The sequence below is a fragment of the Peromyscus maniculatus genome, chromosome 5 (genome assembly GCF_049852395.1).
Source record: "Peromyscus maniculatus bairdii isolate BWxNUB_F1_BW_parent chromosome 5, HU_Pman_BW_mat_3.1, whole genome shotgun sequence".
NCBI classification, from domain to species: Eukaryota; Metazoa; Chordata; class Mammalia; order Rodentia; family Cricetidae; genus Peromyscus; species Peromyscus maniculatus.
In genome coordinates, this window is record NC_134856.1 from 39,993,444 (window position 1) to 40,008,366 (window position 14,923).

At 45.2% G+C, this 14,923-nt stretch overlaps 1 protein-coding gene across 1 annotated transcript; it reads right to left on the reverse strand.

The window, feature by feature from the left end:
• Window positions 1-821: 821 nt before the first annotated feature.
• Window positions 822-11,368, reverse strand: Tmed6 (transmembrane p24 trafficking protein 6). The gene is made up of 4 exons (XM_042277648.2): window positions 11,064-11,368; window positions 8,520-8,646; window positions 6,333-6,481; window positions 822-1,090 (listed from the first exon to the last, which is right to left on the reverse strand). Exons 1-4 carry the CDS (start codon window positions 11,271-11,273, stop codon window positions 866-868), a joined length of 711 nt encoding a protein of 236 aa, XP_042133582.2. The 5' UTR covers window positions 11,274-11,368; the 3' UTR covers window positions 822-865.
• Window positions 11,369-14,923: the final 3,555 nt, after the last annotated feature.

The window sequence follows — 14,923 nt, forward strand, 5'->3', positions numbered from 1 at the left end:
CACACCTAGTTTCCAAAGGTAACAACATCCTTTAAAGAAAAATATTTTGAACCACAGAAAGGCACTGTGAGGCCAGCAAGATAGCTCAGTAGTAAGTAGGCTGGTAGAGTGGATAAGGACGTCGGCCACCAAGCCTGATGTTGAGTTCGGTCCCTGGGACAAGGTAGAGGGAGGGAATGCTGACCTTTTCAGCCCTATACAACGGATTAAAAATTCTTAAAGACCCTTAACAAAATTAGACTTTGTCCCATGGTTTTCAACTCTTCCTTCAGAGCGTTCTAACTTACTTTGAGATAGGGTCTTGAACTGGCTGAAGCTGATCTTAGTGCTTCCACCTCTGGAGTGCTCGGGTTCAGACCTGTGTGCTACCACTCTGATTAATGTGGGGGTGCTAAGGATCAAAGGCAAAGCTGCTGCGGGCAAGGCGGGTACTCGGAAACTGGGGTACATCTTCAGAACCCCCTTCCAGGCTCTTCTGTTATCTTCTAAGTGGAGTCCGTGAGGGAAGGGACAGTTGTAGAGAGAATGGTATTTAGGCGGGGGTGGGGGTGGGGGCTGGTAGTACACACCTTGGCAGCAGTGGGGAGGCAGAGGCAAGTGAATCTCTGGAGTTTGAGGCCAGCTGGATCTACACAGCAAGTTCTAGGCTAGCCAAGGCTACATGTTGGAACCCTGTCTCAAAAAATGGTATTTTAGTTTAGCACTTAATACATATTTTAGAATAATCAGCACCAGCACTCTTTTTATTATTGCCATTTGCATTTATTGATGAACACAAATAGGGTTTAAATTGACTTCCACCTCCACCCCCACCCCCCCAAAAAAAAAGCTGATTTGATCAAAGCTTTGATGAAGATGCTGTGTATTAGCATCTTGGCTTTGTGTTAGTTGAGACAGTGAAAAGGCGTTTCAAGAAATACAGCTGAAGGATCCCAGAAAGAACAATGGCAAGGCTCTGAGCTGCGGACCACCAGTTCACATAGGTGTAGTTGGACTGGAGAAGGAAAAAATCAGCCACTTTCCTCATCCTGGCAAAGTTGTAGTAGCGCCACATGTGAAAAACATTGTTCTGTACCTTCCGTGTACTGTGCTGTGGGAAAGAGGAAAGCTGCGTTGGCTGCTAGCCGGGCCTCCCTTGCACTAAGTTCCCAAGTCCTATTACTCATGATTCTGACATCCATAGCGCCAGAGCAGTTGATAATAAAGAACACACTCCTTTAATCCCAGCACTTGGGAGGCAGAGGCAGGTGGATATCTGTGAGTTCAAGGCCAGATCCAGGATAGCCAGAGCTGTTACACAGAGAAACTCTGTCTTGAAAAAAACCGAAAGAAAAAAAAAAATGGTACTTTGGCTGTATTTGCAAAACTTTGCTGGGGTAGTTTTAAAGTTGGGAGGTGTGGGTGGGGGCTTGGGATGTACCTCAGTAGTAAGAAGGATTGCCTACTACCCAGAAAACTCAGCACCTTAAACACAGCCTTGCACATTTGAGGTAAACATTCTTATTGAGCTCAGACTCTGTGTAGCCAAGGATAACTTTGAATTCCTGATCTGTTCTGTTGAGGTTACGAGTATAAGTCCCTATCGGTACCAGAAATAGTTGTAGAACAATAGATTAAGATGTATACTGGGGCTGGAGAGATGGCTCAGCAGTTAAGAACACCGACTACTCTTCCAGAGGACCTGGGTTCAATTCCCAGCACCCATATGGCAGCTCACAACTGTCCGTAATTCCAAGATCTGACACCCTCACACAGACACATGCAGGCAAAACACCAATGCACACAAAGATAAATAAATTATTTAAAAAAAAAAAAAGATGTATGCTCAGCCTGTCATTACCCTAACTGATGTCTTCTCCCTACAAACTGTTAGGCTTATAAAGAAATACCTCTGGCGAGATATGTAGTGGTATTGTGTTCACCAAAATATTGTGTACCTTAATAAACTTACCTGGGGTCAGAGAACAGACAAGCCACTAGTTAGTCAGTAATAGCACACGCCTTTAATCCTAGCATTCCAGAGATAGAAATCCCTCTGGATCTCTGTGAGTTCAAGGCCACATTGGAAATAGCCAAGCATGGTGACACACACCTTTAATCCCAGAAAGCCAGCCTTTAATCCCAGGAAGTGGTGGTAGAAAGTAGAAAGATATATAAGGCGTGAGGACCAGAAACTAGAAGATTTTGGCTGGTTCAGCATTCAGGCTTTTAAGCAGCAATTCAGCTGAGAGCCATTGGGATGAGGACACAGAAGCTTCCAGTCGGAGGAAACAGGACCAGCTGAGGAATTGGCAAGGTGAGATAGTTGTGGCTTATTCTGTCTCTCTGATCTACCAGCATGGACCCCAATAACTCGCCTCGGGTTTGATTTTATTAATAAGAACTTTTAAGATTCATGCTACATCTGGCGCCCAACGTGACAAGAATCCATTAAAAACTGCTTGGCTTGGCGGCAGGTCCGCTTTCCCGCAAGGGCGGCAGGCGGCCCGCGGCGGCGGCGACAGCGGCGGCACACGGCGGCCGGCGGCGATCGGCTTCTTAGTCCGAGCTGCTGGCGTCCTAGTCCGGGTAGCAACTTCTAGCCCGGGCCTAGGTCTGTGAGCAGCTTGCCTAAAGCCGGTGCTACAAACAACTCAGACCTGCCCTGCCGAACAGGGCCCTGCCTGTAAAGCCAAAGCACATGGTGGTCGGAGCTTAAGGAAGCCAGACCCAAGCCTTGACTCGGCACAAGAGGGAACACGTGGCTGCATTTAAGCTTTAGCCGGCTACGCTTTCTTGTGCGTTCTCTCTCTCTCTCTCTCTCTCTCTCTCTCTCTCTCTCTCTCTCTCTGGATTTACACCTGGGACACTAGGTGGCTGCTTTGAAAATCCCCTCGGATTTCTACTGTTCTACGCAGATTTGGTAAGTCATAATATATCAGATATTTTAAAGGAAACTATCTAAAAGAGAATTTTTTTCCACATTAAAAAACAAATGGGTTTTATGTGTACATTGGAAGAAAATTGGTTTTTGTTCGAAATTTTAGGCAGTCTGGCAATGGAACAACTATATAATATTAGTATTGGTGGAATTATGCACCTCATAACTATAATAATCCACATTTTAATATTTAAAAAGATAGTCAATTTAAGTGCCAGGATAACAGCGTTAGAAGAACTTGTTAAACCTGTAAAAATTCAGACAGAAGAAATTAACAGTGAAGTTGTTTCAAGTCGGGATCATAAGGTTGCAGAAAGAAAGCCTGTTTTCACACAGTCACCCTTAATTTATCCTGTAACAGTACAGCAGATGCCTGATCAAATGGCTACACAAAATACTTGGGCTCCAATTGAAATGTTGGATTTAAAAAGGTTTAAGGAGGCAATAGTATCTTATGGCATGCATTCCCCATATGTAAAGCAAATGTTAAACACTTGGTCAACATATAATAGGATAGTACCACAGGACTGGCGGGACCTCGCACAAGGTGTTCTGGAACCCAGCCAGAGACTTCAATTTCTGACTTGGTTTAAGGAGGAGGCTAAAAACATAGAAAAACAATGGAGGGATAAAGGAGTACAAGTTTGCCAGGATCAGCTTATGGGCGAAGGCCAATATGCTTCAGCACAAGCACAATGTTTATATGATGTCCAAACCCTAATTTTATGTCAAACGGCAGCCTTGAATGCATGGGACAAAGTTGAGGAACCAGGAAAAAAATCTGAGTCATTTACAAAGGTGAAGCAAGGCCCAAAAGAGTCTTTTACAGATTTTTTACAAAGACTGGCTTCAGCAGTAAAGAGAACGGTCTCGGATTCAGAAGCTGGTAAGGCAATAATTGAATCTTTGGCCTTTGAGAATGCGAATGCAGCATGCAAAAGAATAATCAGGCCATTAAGGGCAAGATCTGCACCTATGGAAGATTGGATTAGAGAAACAATTAATGTTGAAGCTGATGAGCATGATGATACATGGGTAGGAGAAGTAATTTCAAAAGGTTTGAGGAGTGTTAGATGTTTTGGATGTGGAAAGCAAGGACATTTGAAAAGGGACTGTAGACAGGTCATTTCCAGAAACAATGTTTCTTCAAGGAACAATGGCAACAGAATGCCCCTTCCTTCTGGAGTATGCAGAAGGTGTGGTAAGGGAAAACACTGGACCAACGAATGTAGATCAACAAAGGACAGACTACTCAAACAAGGACTTGAAACAAGCCCTGAACTTTCCTATTATCCAGAGACTGGACAAACGATACAGGACTTGATGATTAACCCCAAAATTTTCTTTTCAAGATTCCCTAAAGATATCTTCACCCCTAGAAAGCAAAAAGAAAAAGAGAATATAGATATGAGATAGATCATCGAATCTACTCTGAGAAAAAAGATAAAGAAATAATAGGATAAATAGGTGGATCATTGAATCTACACTGAAGAAAAAGGGGAAGATATAAAAATGACAAAAGGTAGACTACTGAATCTATTATGAAAAGAAAGAAGAGAAAATATGGATATGATAAAGTAAAAAGGGAGATTATGGAATCTACTTTTAAAAAGGAACTACTTGTTTTAAATAAGATAAGTAATGAAAATTTTTTGGTCTGAGTTTATCAGATGTTACTGGACTGGACACTGTTAATATATATAATGGAGTTTTTTATCTGAAAAATGTTAATGGACTAGACATCATTAATGTAATTTTGGCTGTATATATTGTATATGCTTATTGGATAGTTTTTCTTGTATTAGTTATAAGCTTTTTTAATTTTAGACAAAAAGAGAGGAGATGTAGTGGTATTGTGTTCACCAAAATATTGTGTACCTTAATAAACTTACCTGGGGTCAGAGAACAGACAAGCCACTAGTTAGTCAGTAATAGCACACGCCTTTAATCCTAGCATTCCAGAGATAGAAATCCCTCTGGATCTCTGTGAGTTCAAGGCCACATTGGAAATAGCCAAGCATGGTGACACACACCTTTAATCCCAGAAAGCCAGCCTTTAATCCCAGGAAGTGGTGGTAGAAAGTAGAAAGATATATAAGGCGTGAGGACCAGAAACTAGAAGATTTTGGCTGGTTCAGCATTCAGGCTTTTAAGCAGCAATTCAGCTGAGAGCCATTGGGATGAGGACACAGAAGCTTCCAGTCGGAGGAAACAGGACCAGCTGAGGAATTGGCAAGGTGAGATAGTTGTGGCTTATTCTGTCTCTCTGATCTACCAGCATGGACCCCAATAACTCGCCTCGGGTTTGATTTTATTAATAAGAACTTTTAAGATTCATGCTACATCGATGTGTCTTGCAAGTACTAAATTTTTCCATTATAGCCCCAAAGCAGTCATAAATGATGTGTAACTGTCAAGCGAATGTGGCTCTGTTCCAATAAGATTTAGGTTTACAGAACACAAGCTTCTGTGTGCCAAGGAGACAAAGTGGTGGGAGAAGACGTGTGCAGATCACATGTCCGAGGGAGGCCATGTGTGCTGCTGGTGCTTGTACATACTGGGCAAGGGCCAGCTAGCACGGAGTTACAGCCCCAGCCCTGAGCAAAGGATCTGAATAGACATTTCTCCAAGATCTACAAAATGGTCAATAAGCATGTAAAGACAGTCTATCTACATATCTCCAGTTGTCCTGTAACTTGCTCTGTAGGCTAGCTCAGACTCAGAGATCTGTCTGCCTCTGCCTGTGAGACCTGTTTTTTGGTGTGTTTGTTTTTAAGTAATCAAAATGGGGTAGTGGTGGTGCACGCCTTTAATTACTGCACTTGGGAGGCAGAGGCAGGCAGATCTCTGTGAGTTCGAAGCCAGCCTAGCCTACAAAGCAAGTTCCAAGACAGTCAGAGCTGTTACACAGAGAAACCCTGTCTCAAAAAAAATAACTAAATAAATAAATAATCAAGCTGGGCATGGTGGCACATGCCTTTAGTCTCAGCACTAAAGAGATGGATGGAGCTCTGTAAGTTCAAGGCATAGTAAGACCTTGTCTCAAACAAAAGCCATGCTTTGTGAAAGAAGCCGCCACAAAGTCACATGTTTACATAAAATTTCAAACAGAAAACCTATAGGAACAGTGCAACAGTGATTCTACTAGCATTGGGAGATGCTGGAGGGAATGCAGGCAGGCAGGATGTGCATAGAGTTTCTCTAGAGTGCATGAGATTGTTGTGCTTTAGGTACTGGGTAGCTGCCCAACCTTGTGAATACATATGAAAACAGGCAGTGGGCTAGATGGAGCTGTAACGGGAGCTCCATGCTGCATGCTGCATGCTGCATGCTGCATTGGATTGTTCCACTCCTGTGGTTTCTATCCTGAGTCAGCATTCAGGCTCCACCCCCAGGATGCTAAGCCCATTACCTCAATGGCATCCAGAGTGTCGTTCAGCTGTTTCCTTTGGTTCTCTTTGTGATCCATTTCAGGTCCTTCGTAGAAGACTCCAAAGTTGAGATATACTTGTATAGAACTGAAGCGATTGTGCTCATTTTTTAGACAAAGCTGATAGTAACCTGTGGGAATTCCTAGATCTTATTACCATGTTTTAGGTGTCCCACCCTGTCTTAAGGTTCCCCTAGACAGCTGTTCACCAGTTTGTTTTATTTGTTTGTTTGTTTGTTTGTTTTGTGGGGGTGTGGTGTGTGGTTCAAGACAGGGTTTCTCTGTGTAGTTCTCGCTGTCCTGGAACTCCTTCTGTAGACCAGACTGACCTTGAACTCACAGAGATCCACCTGCCTCTGCCTCCCAAATGCTGGGATTAAAGGCATTTGCTACCACTGCGTGGCTTGTTTTATTTTTTAATTTGATGCAGGGTCTCACTATGTAGCTCAGTCTGGCCTTGAACCCAGAATTCTCATGCCTCAGCCTTTGAAACACTGGGATGATAGTCATTCACTACCACTACTAGTTTGTTCCCTGGTTTCAAAATAACTACAGTAGCACCTGTTTAGGAAGTAATAGAACTATTTTGACACAAAGGTCACTGTTCTTAACAGTAATTACTTATAATTACATTTTGTTAAATGATAACTCCTGTACTGGATACAAAAATGTTTTTCCTAGCTGGGCAGTGGGGGCGCACGCCTTTAATCCCAGCACTTGGAAGGCAGAGCCAAGCGGATCTCTGTGAGTCAGAGGCCAGCCTGGGCTACCAAGTGAGCTCCAGGAAAGGCAAAAAGCTACACAGAGAAACCCTGCCTCCAGAAAAGAAAAAAACAAAACAACAACAAAATGTTTTTCCTCTTCCAACACTAATTGGTTTTGTTTTGTGTTGAGATAAGGTCTCACTGTGTAGTTATGAAGACAAGTGTGGTGGCTTGGATGAGAATGACCCCACAGGCTCCTATATTTAAATGCTGGGTCCCCAGCTGGGAGAACTATTTGGGAAGGATTAGGAGGTGTGGCCTTGCTGGAGGAGGTGTGTCACTGTGGGTGGGCTTTGAGGTTTCAAAAGCAGTACCAGGCCCAGTCTCTGCCTCATGGTTGTGGGTCAGATGTAACCTTTCAGCCACTGCTCCAGCACCATGCCTGCCTGTCCACCGCCTTCCTCCCCACCACGGTGGTCACAGACATACCCTCTGAAACTGTAAGCAAGCCCCCAGTTAAATGCTTTCTATGAGTTGCCTTGGTCATGGTATTTTGCCACAGCAATAGAACTCAAACCAGGCTGGCCTCAATCTTACAGGGATCTGCCTGCCTCTGCCTCCTGAGTGCTGAGACTACAGACCTCTGTGGGTCACCCCAGGTATGTGTTGAAGTTGAAAGCATTGTGTCTTTGCCTATTCTTTGTAGGCTATTAGAACTGGAGGGTGACATCTTGAACTTGAAACTAGGAAAAATTGCTGGGCAGTAGTGGTGGCGCACTCCTTTAATCCCAGTATTGGGGAAGCAGAGGCAGGTGAATCTATGAGTTTGAGGCCAGCCTGGTCTACAAAGTGAGTTCCAGGACAGCCAGGACTACACAGAGAAACCCTGTCTTAAAAAACAAAACAAAACAAAAAGAAAAGAAAAAGAAAGAAACCTAGGAGAAATTGACACATTATGGACAAAAGTGTCCTAACGAGTATTTCCCTACAAAGTGTTCTGCTTGGTGACTGAAAGTTTGAAGTTTCTTTCTTTTTTTATTTTATTTCATTATTTATTATTTTTGTTTTGTTTTGCTTTTTGGGACAGGGTTTCTCTGTGTAACAGTTCTGGCTGTCCTGGAACTCACTTTGTACATCAGGCTGGCCTCGAACTCACAGAGATCTCCCTCCTGTCTGTGCCTCCTGAGTGTTGTGATCAAAGGTGTGGGCCACCACTACCCGGCTCTTATATCCAATTTTTTTTTTTTTTTTTTTTGGTTTTAGAGACAGGGTTTCTCTGTGTAGCTTTGCACCTTTTCCTGGAACTCACTTGGTAGTCCAGGCTGGCCTCGAACTCACAGAGATCCGCTTGGCTCTGCCTCCTGAGTGCTGGGATTAAAGGTGTGCGCCACCACTGCCCGGCTCTTATATCCAATTTCATAGAAACTTAACGATTATTATCATAGCCTTGGGAATGAATACAGACCTGTCTCTTGTGTAGCGAAGTTAATCTGGCCCCGAACATCCTGGGAAGTGTCAATAAGGAAACCCTGTGGAGTATGTGCCGTGACTGCAATGTGGCGGTCCTGTGACATCCCGAGAATGAGCTGAACCTTCCATCACCATTTAAAAAAGAAAGAAAAGGCCCCTACTACGTCATCAGACACCAGCAACGTGGTAAGCCTGGCACACCCACGGCATCAGCACAGCAGTCCGTGTGGTGGGGCCACCCCCCCCCCAGCCCTCCTCTAGAAGCTCAGAACAGGTGGCTCTTTTAGTTGCCACCACGTTGGTGTTGTGGAGCCACATCAACGCTGAGCGTTCTTCAGTGTCACACACAGATTGTAGGACAGAGTCACCCCGACCATCCCCCTGATAAGGAAGAAACCAGCTCTCCTGCCACACAGGTATGGATGGCTCAGTGCCATATGCAGCTGCCCGTGGGGTTCCTGGTTGATACTGGGGTGGTTGATCTCCCTGGGGTGACCTGGATTTGGGTGTTTGCTGTGTGAGAGTCCCCTACCCAAAGCAAGCAGCACTTCTGGACACTTGTCCACAGTAAGCTCAGTAGCAGCTATGGTCTAGTATAACATAAACCACAAAAGACTAGTAAATTAGGAGCCGGGTGGTGGTGGGGCATGCCTTTAAATCCCAGAACTTTGGAGGCAGAGCCAGGCAGATCCCTGTGAGTTAGAGGCCAGCCTGGGCTATAGAGTGAGTTCCAGGAAAGGCGAAAAGCTACACAGAGAAAGCCGTCTCAAAAAAAAAAAGACTGGTAAATTAGGCTGGATGTGGTGATGCACACCTTTGATCTCAGCATTCGGGAGGTAGAGGCAGGCAGATCTCTTGAGTTCAAGGCCAGCCTGTAGAGACAATTCCAGGATAGCCAGGGCTACACAGAGAAATCATGTTTTGAAAAATAAAAAAATAGCCGGGCAGTGGTGGCGAACGCCTTTAATCCCAGCACTCGGGAGACAGAGGCAGGCGGATCTCTGTGAGTTCGAGGCCAGCCTGGGCTACAGAATGAGTTCCAGGAAAGGCGCAAAGCTACACAGAGAAACCCTGTCTCGAAAAACCAAAAAAAAAAAAAAAAAAAAAAAAAAGAAAGAAAGAAAAGAAAAGAAAAAAAAGAAAGAAAGAAAAAGAAAAAAATAAGCTGGGCAGTGGTGGTACATGCCTCTAATCCCAGCACTTGGGAGGCAGAGCCAGGCGAATCTTTGCGAGTTTGAGGCCAGCCTGGTCTACAGAGTGAGAGAGGCACAAAGCTACACAGAGAAACCCTGTCTCAAAAAAACAAAAAATTAAAAATAAAAATAAAAGAATAAGTTAATTTTAGTGGAGTAAGAGCAATATAGCTTACTGCTATGTAAATCAATATTAGAAAGTTATGGCTGGTATGGTGGCACATACTTTGGTAAACACAGGAGCCTTGCATAGTCTCACCCAGTAAGGCCCACATACTGAGATCCTATCTCAAAAAATTAAAAAGAAAAGAAAAAAGCCAAAAGGTTTCTAAGATAAAAACAGAGGAGAGACAGGTTACAGCTCAGCGCAGCTCCTGCCTAGTGTACACAAGGTCCTGGGTATGAACTGAAGCCTGCTGGTGTGCGTCTGTAGTCCTAGCACTTGGAAGGTGGAGGAGGGAGATCACCAGTTCAGGGTCATCCTTGGCTGTATCTCAAGTGTGAGGCCACCTCCTTGCTATATCCAGGGCTACATGAGACCTTGTCTTCCCTGAGAGCCTCCAGAACTTAAAAAAAAAAAAAAAAAGAAAGAAAGAAAGTACCTCTGTCTTTAATATTAACCTCAGAATCTTCAGATGGCATTAACCTCTTGGGTGTACTTGCCCGAGGGATAGGTACCTTCCTAAAAGAAATAGGTGGCTCAGTGGCTAAGAGCACTTAGCTGCTCTTCCAGAGATCCTGAGTTTAATTTCCAGTAACCACATGGTGGCTCACAACCAACTATAATGAGATCTGATGCCCTCTCCTGGCATAAAGACGTACATGCAGATAGAGCACTCATACATAAAGTAAATAAATAAATCTTAAAAACAAAAAGCGAACTAGTGTTGTCTGGTTGCACAGACAAGCTTTGAGCTGGTTATTCTCCAGTTTGCTGGGGTTAACAGAGGCAGGAAGAACTGTGTGGCCCCCATCCCATTGACTGAAGTGGTTTCATTTGAAATCTATTATGTGACTTTTCCATCTAACTCTGTGCTGCACAGGTAACTATTTTAGAAGGTATTGGCTCTCCTGTCACCTCAGATCAGAGGAAAGGTGGAGGCTGCCTCTCCTGAAGAAGCATGGTGTTGCCCCTTGGATCTGAGCACACTTCTGTAGTCGCCAGGTCTAGACCGACCCATATGCTTGAGCCCCAACTCATATGCTAAAGCCTCCAACTCTCATCCAGAGTTGCCCTCTAACTGCAGTTCACAAGCAACAACCACAGCATCATAGATAACCAGGCCTTGGCTCCATCGAAAACCTGACTCACTTTAGCAAAGGGATGGCCAGAGGCCTCCACGCACCTCATAGCTGAAGTAGAAGTAACCCATCCGTTCAGCAAATTGCCAGAAACATTCTGTGTCTCCTGGCTGGATCATGATGGCAAAGTCATGTCGATCAGCTTCACGGAAGAGTGGTTGGTCCTCAGAGCCAGTTAGGGGGTCTGTTGCCTGGCTCTTAGAAGTCACTAGGCTCAGAACCATCAGCCTAGCCACAAGGAGCAAAGGGAACATGCTGCTTTCTGTGACTTCTTCTGCAGGTGACCGCTCACAGTCCTGTGGGAAGATTAGACCGCATCTGGCTAATCATTAACCCCACGAGTCACAGTTAGCACCAATTTCAGGGCCATCAGAGATACTCTGCAATACAGGTGCTGTGTCTGCCTCCCCCCCACCTTGGCTCACAGATAGATTTTGCTTTCAGCTCAAGAAAGTGCCTTGCTGGATCTAGTTAATGGGTTCTAGAAAGGCACTGTATCAGAAGAGAGGTTTCCATCCATTCTTTATGCTGTTTTCTCAGTTCTTGCCTATTGTAGATTAAATGTGTGGCAAGTTAATTTATAGCCATTGCGCATACTGACAAAAGCTGGCCGAGGTGAGGTTTCTCTTATATCAAATGGCTAGGTGCCACTTACTGTCTATTCAACACCAGGGTAGCATCTGGCCAACAGATTTTGTGGCTAGAGCGAAGCACAGCACTTGTATGCATACAAAAGGTATTTTTCTCACTTTTTTTGGGGATAAGATGGGGTGCAGGGGTGTCCTATGTAGACTAGACTGTTTTTTAAAGGGGTTTATTTTATGTATATGGGTCTTGTGTCTACATGTATGTGGTGATATACTGTGTACCCTAATAAACTTGCCTGAGGATCAGAGGACAGAGCCAGCCACTAGATTAGACATAGAGGTCAGGCAGTGGTGGCACACACCCTTAATCCTTTCACTGCAGGAGGGGGGGGGGGATGGGATCCGTCTGGATCTGTGTAACTTCAAGGCCACACTAGAAACAGAGCCAGGCTGTGGTGGTGCACACCTTTAATCGTAGTATTGGGAAGCACACAAGCCTTTAATCCAAGAAAGTGATGTCTGGGCAGAGAAAGGTATATAAGGTGTGAGGAGACAGGAACTCACTCTCGTTAGACTGAGGATTACTGCACACCAGAAGAGGGCATTGGATCCCATGGGCTACAGTCATAGAAGTTTGTGAGCCTCCATATGTGGGTTCAATTCCTGCACCTAGGAACTCCAAAAGAGCAGCCAGTGCTCTTAACCACTGCTCTCTTTAGCCCCTAGACTAGTCTTGAACTCCAAGATCTGCCTGCTCCTGAGTACTGAGATTAAAGGCATGTCACCAAGCCCAGCTACATAAAAGTTTTCATATATGAAGAAGTGTTGGCTAGTTTTATGTCAACTTGACACAAGCTAAAAAAAAAAAAAAAGAGAGAGAGAGAGAGCAAGCCACTAAGCAGCACTCCTCCACGGCCTCTGCGTCAGCTCCTGCCTCCAGATTCCTGCCCTGCTTGAGTTCCTGTCCTGACTTCCTCTGAAGATGAACAGTGATGTGGAAGCATAAGCCAAACAAACTCTTTCCTCCCCAAGTTGCTCTTGGTCATGGTGTTTATCACAGGACTAGAAACCCAGACTTAAGACAGTGAACAGGAAGGTGGTCTACCCTCTGCCGAGCCTCTCCTGCTGATTTCCACCTACTGGTCTATATCTAAAGCTCTCCAAAACCCTCTGAAAGAGGATATTGTTTAAATCTTCCTTCTCTTCTTTTTTTCATGACTTCTTCAGCACCCACAGGGAGGGAAAGGCTGCCAACATCCACTTGAATACCATTATATATTCCAATCTTAAAACTGTCACACATCCCAGTCTTCAGTCTCCTATTCATGGCTTCAACACCCACTGACTCTGTGACAGGCACTGAGCTCGAAACTTCACCACCATTTTCTTTCATCTTCTCAATAGCACTCCAGGGAGATACTGTCATCTACTATATTCGAGTTGAGGACAGTGACGCAAACCTCATGGTCCCACAGAAATAGTTGGCATAGCTGGAGTCCTTATGTTCCAAGACAGTTTTCTCAAGCTGTTGGGTCCCAAATTCTGACATCTGTAACATGGGGGCAGGTGAAATAGGATCTCACAGTGTAGCCCAGGATGGCCTACCATTTATGATCCTGCTGCCTCCTCATCCCAAGTATTAGAACTTTAGATGGGTACCTCTGGGCTTCTTAACGTTTTTATCTCAGGTGGTGGTGTGAGCAGTAAACGTCCCCCTGATAGTCTCGGGCATTTGAATACTTGGTTCCCAGTTGGTGGCACTGTTTGGGGAGGCTTATGAGGTGGTGTGGACTTGCTGGAGGAAGCATGTCACTAGGGATGAGCCTCTCCTAGGTTTCTTTTCTCTTCGTTTTGAAACTGGGTCTACCCTAGAACTCGCTCTGTAGACCAGGCTGGTCTTGAACTCAGAGATCTGCCTGCCTCTGCCTCCCGAGTGCTGGGACTAAAGGATTGTGCCCGGCCCTCTCCGCTCGGTGCTTGTGCTTGGATGTGAGCCCTTAGCTCCTGCTCCAGACGCCATGCCTGCTCTTTGCTGCAATGCCTGCCTGCCGGGATGGACTGTTGGGTTTGAGACAGGTTTCTCTGTGCAGCCCTGGCTGGCCTGGAACTCAGAGATCCGCCTGCCTCTCCATGCCAGTGCTGGGATTAAAGGCGTGTGCCACAGCTGCCTGGTCATGATGGATTCTTTTTTTTTTCATGATGGATTCTTTATCCCTCTAGAACCCTAAGCCCAAATAAACTCTTTCTTCTGTAAGTTGCCTTGGTCATGGTGTTTTCCAGCAACAGAAAAGTAACTAATACAGTCTTTAAAAAACTACAGGGAAGGGGGGTCATCTTCTTCAGTAGGGACACTACTGGGAAGTTGCCTTGCTCTAGAACAGAGGGAGGAGGAAGAGGAGCATTTAAAGCATTTAAAAAACACTCTGCCAGGCGGTGGGACACCTTTAATCCCAGCACTGGGGAGGCAGAGGCAGACAGATCTCTGTGAGGTCAAGGCCATTCTGGTCTTCAGATCAAGTTCCAGGAAACAAAAACAAAATACACTGTATTGGCACCTTTAAACTAAGAATTTCCCAGAATTCATCCCACTGGCTCCAAGTATTAACAAGCAGACAACAGACTTCAGTTCCACTGAAGCCACAGCAACCATCTCACCAACTGGGAGGCCTGGTTGCTCTGGGGGCAGTTTGTAAGGCAGGCGAGCCTGGGACTACCTCATTCTACAGGGACACGGATTTCTCTGTCAAGTTCCACTGCCAGCATGGTCTTAACATCACTTATGTTACAAGCAGCACCCATAGAAAACTCTATAGTTCAGAAGAGAGCAAAGCAACGTTGTTTCGGGAGCCCTGTATAAACAGTGAAGTCCTGTGGAAACACGACAAATGCTACCTGAGAATTCACCAGTCTCCCTGGAAAGAGCCTCTAAGGGCAGGATTTGAGGGCAAGGTCGTGACTCTAATCAGGGATGGAGGGAGGCACAGCACTGAGCAGCTGCGGGTCTCACTTCCCTGTGGCTTCGTGTGTTGGCTGGTTAAGAGGGCGCGAGTACCAAATGCCACACACACACAGCGACAGGTTCTGAACCTGCACTTTCCACACTTCAGTTAGGTTAAAGACTAATGGAAACTTCCACACATCTCTAAACCTGCCTAGCACTCACTCAGAAGACAGGAAGTAAGGACTGTTTAGTCCCTAGATAAAGTGATCCTTCGAGGAAGGGACACATAGAGAAGAGACAGCCACAGCCTGTGTGACAGGGCATCCAAGGACTGGAGTGGCTTCACAGTAGCTCAGGAGGTGAGGCGGCCTGTAGA

Bases quoted from the DNA above. Each gene is read 5' to 3' on its own strand.
- Tmed6 (XM_042277648.2), bottom strand. From the start codon at position 11,273: ATGTTCCCTTTGCTCCTTGTGGCTAGGCTGATGGTTCTGAGCCTAGTG. The intron at 8,647-11,063 runs GTGCGTGGAGGC...TGGTGATGGAAG, and splicing joins ACTTCTACTTCAGCTATGAG to GTTCAGCTCATTCTCGGGAT. The intron at 6,482-8,519 runs GTCTGTATTCAT...GAATTCCCACAG, and splicing joins CTTCGCTACACAAGAGACAG to GTTACTATCAGCTTTGTCTA.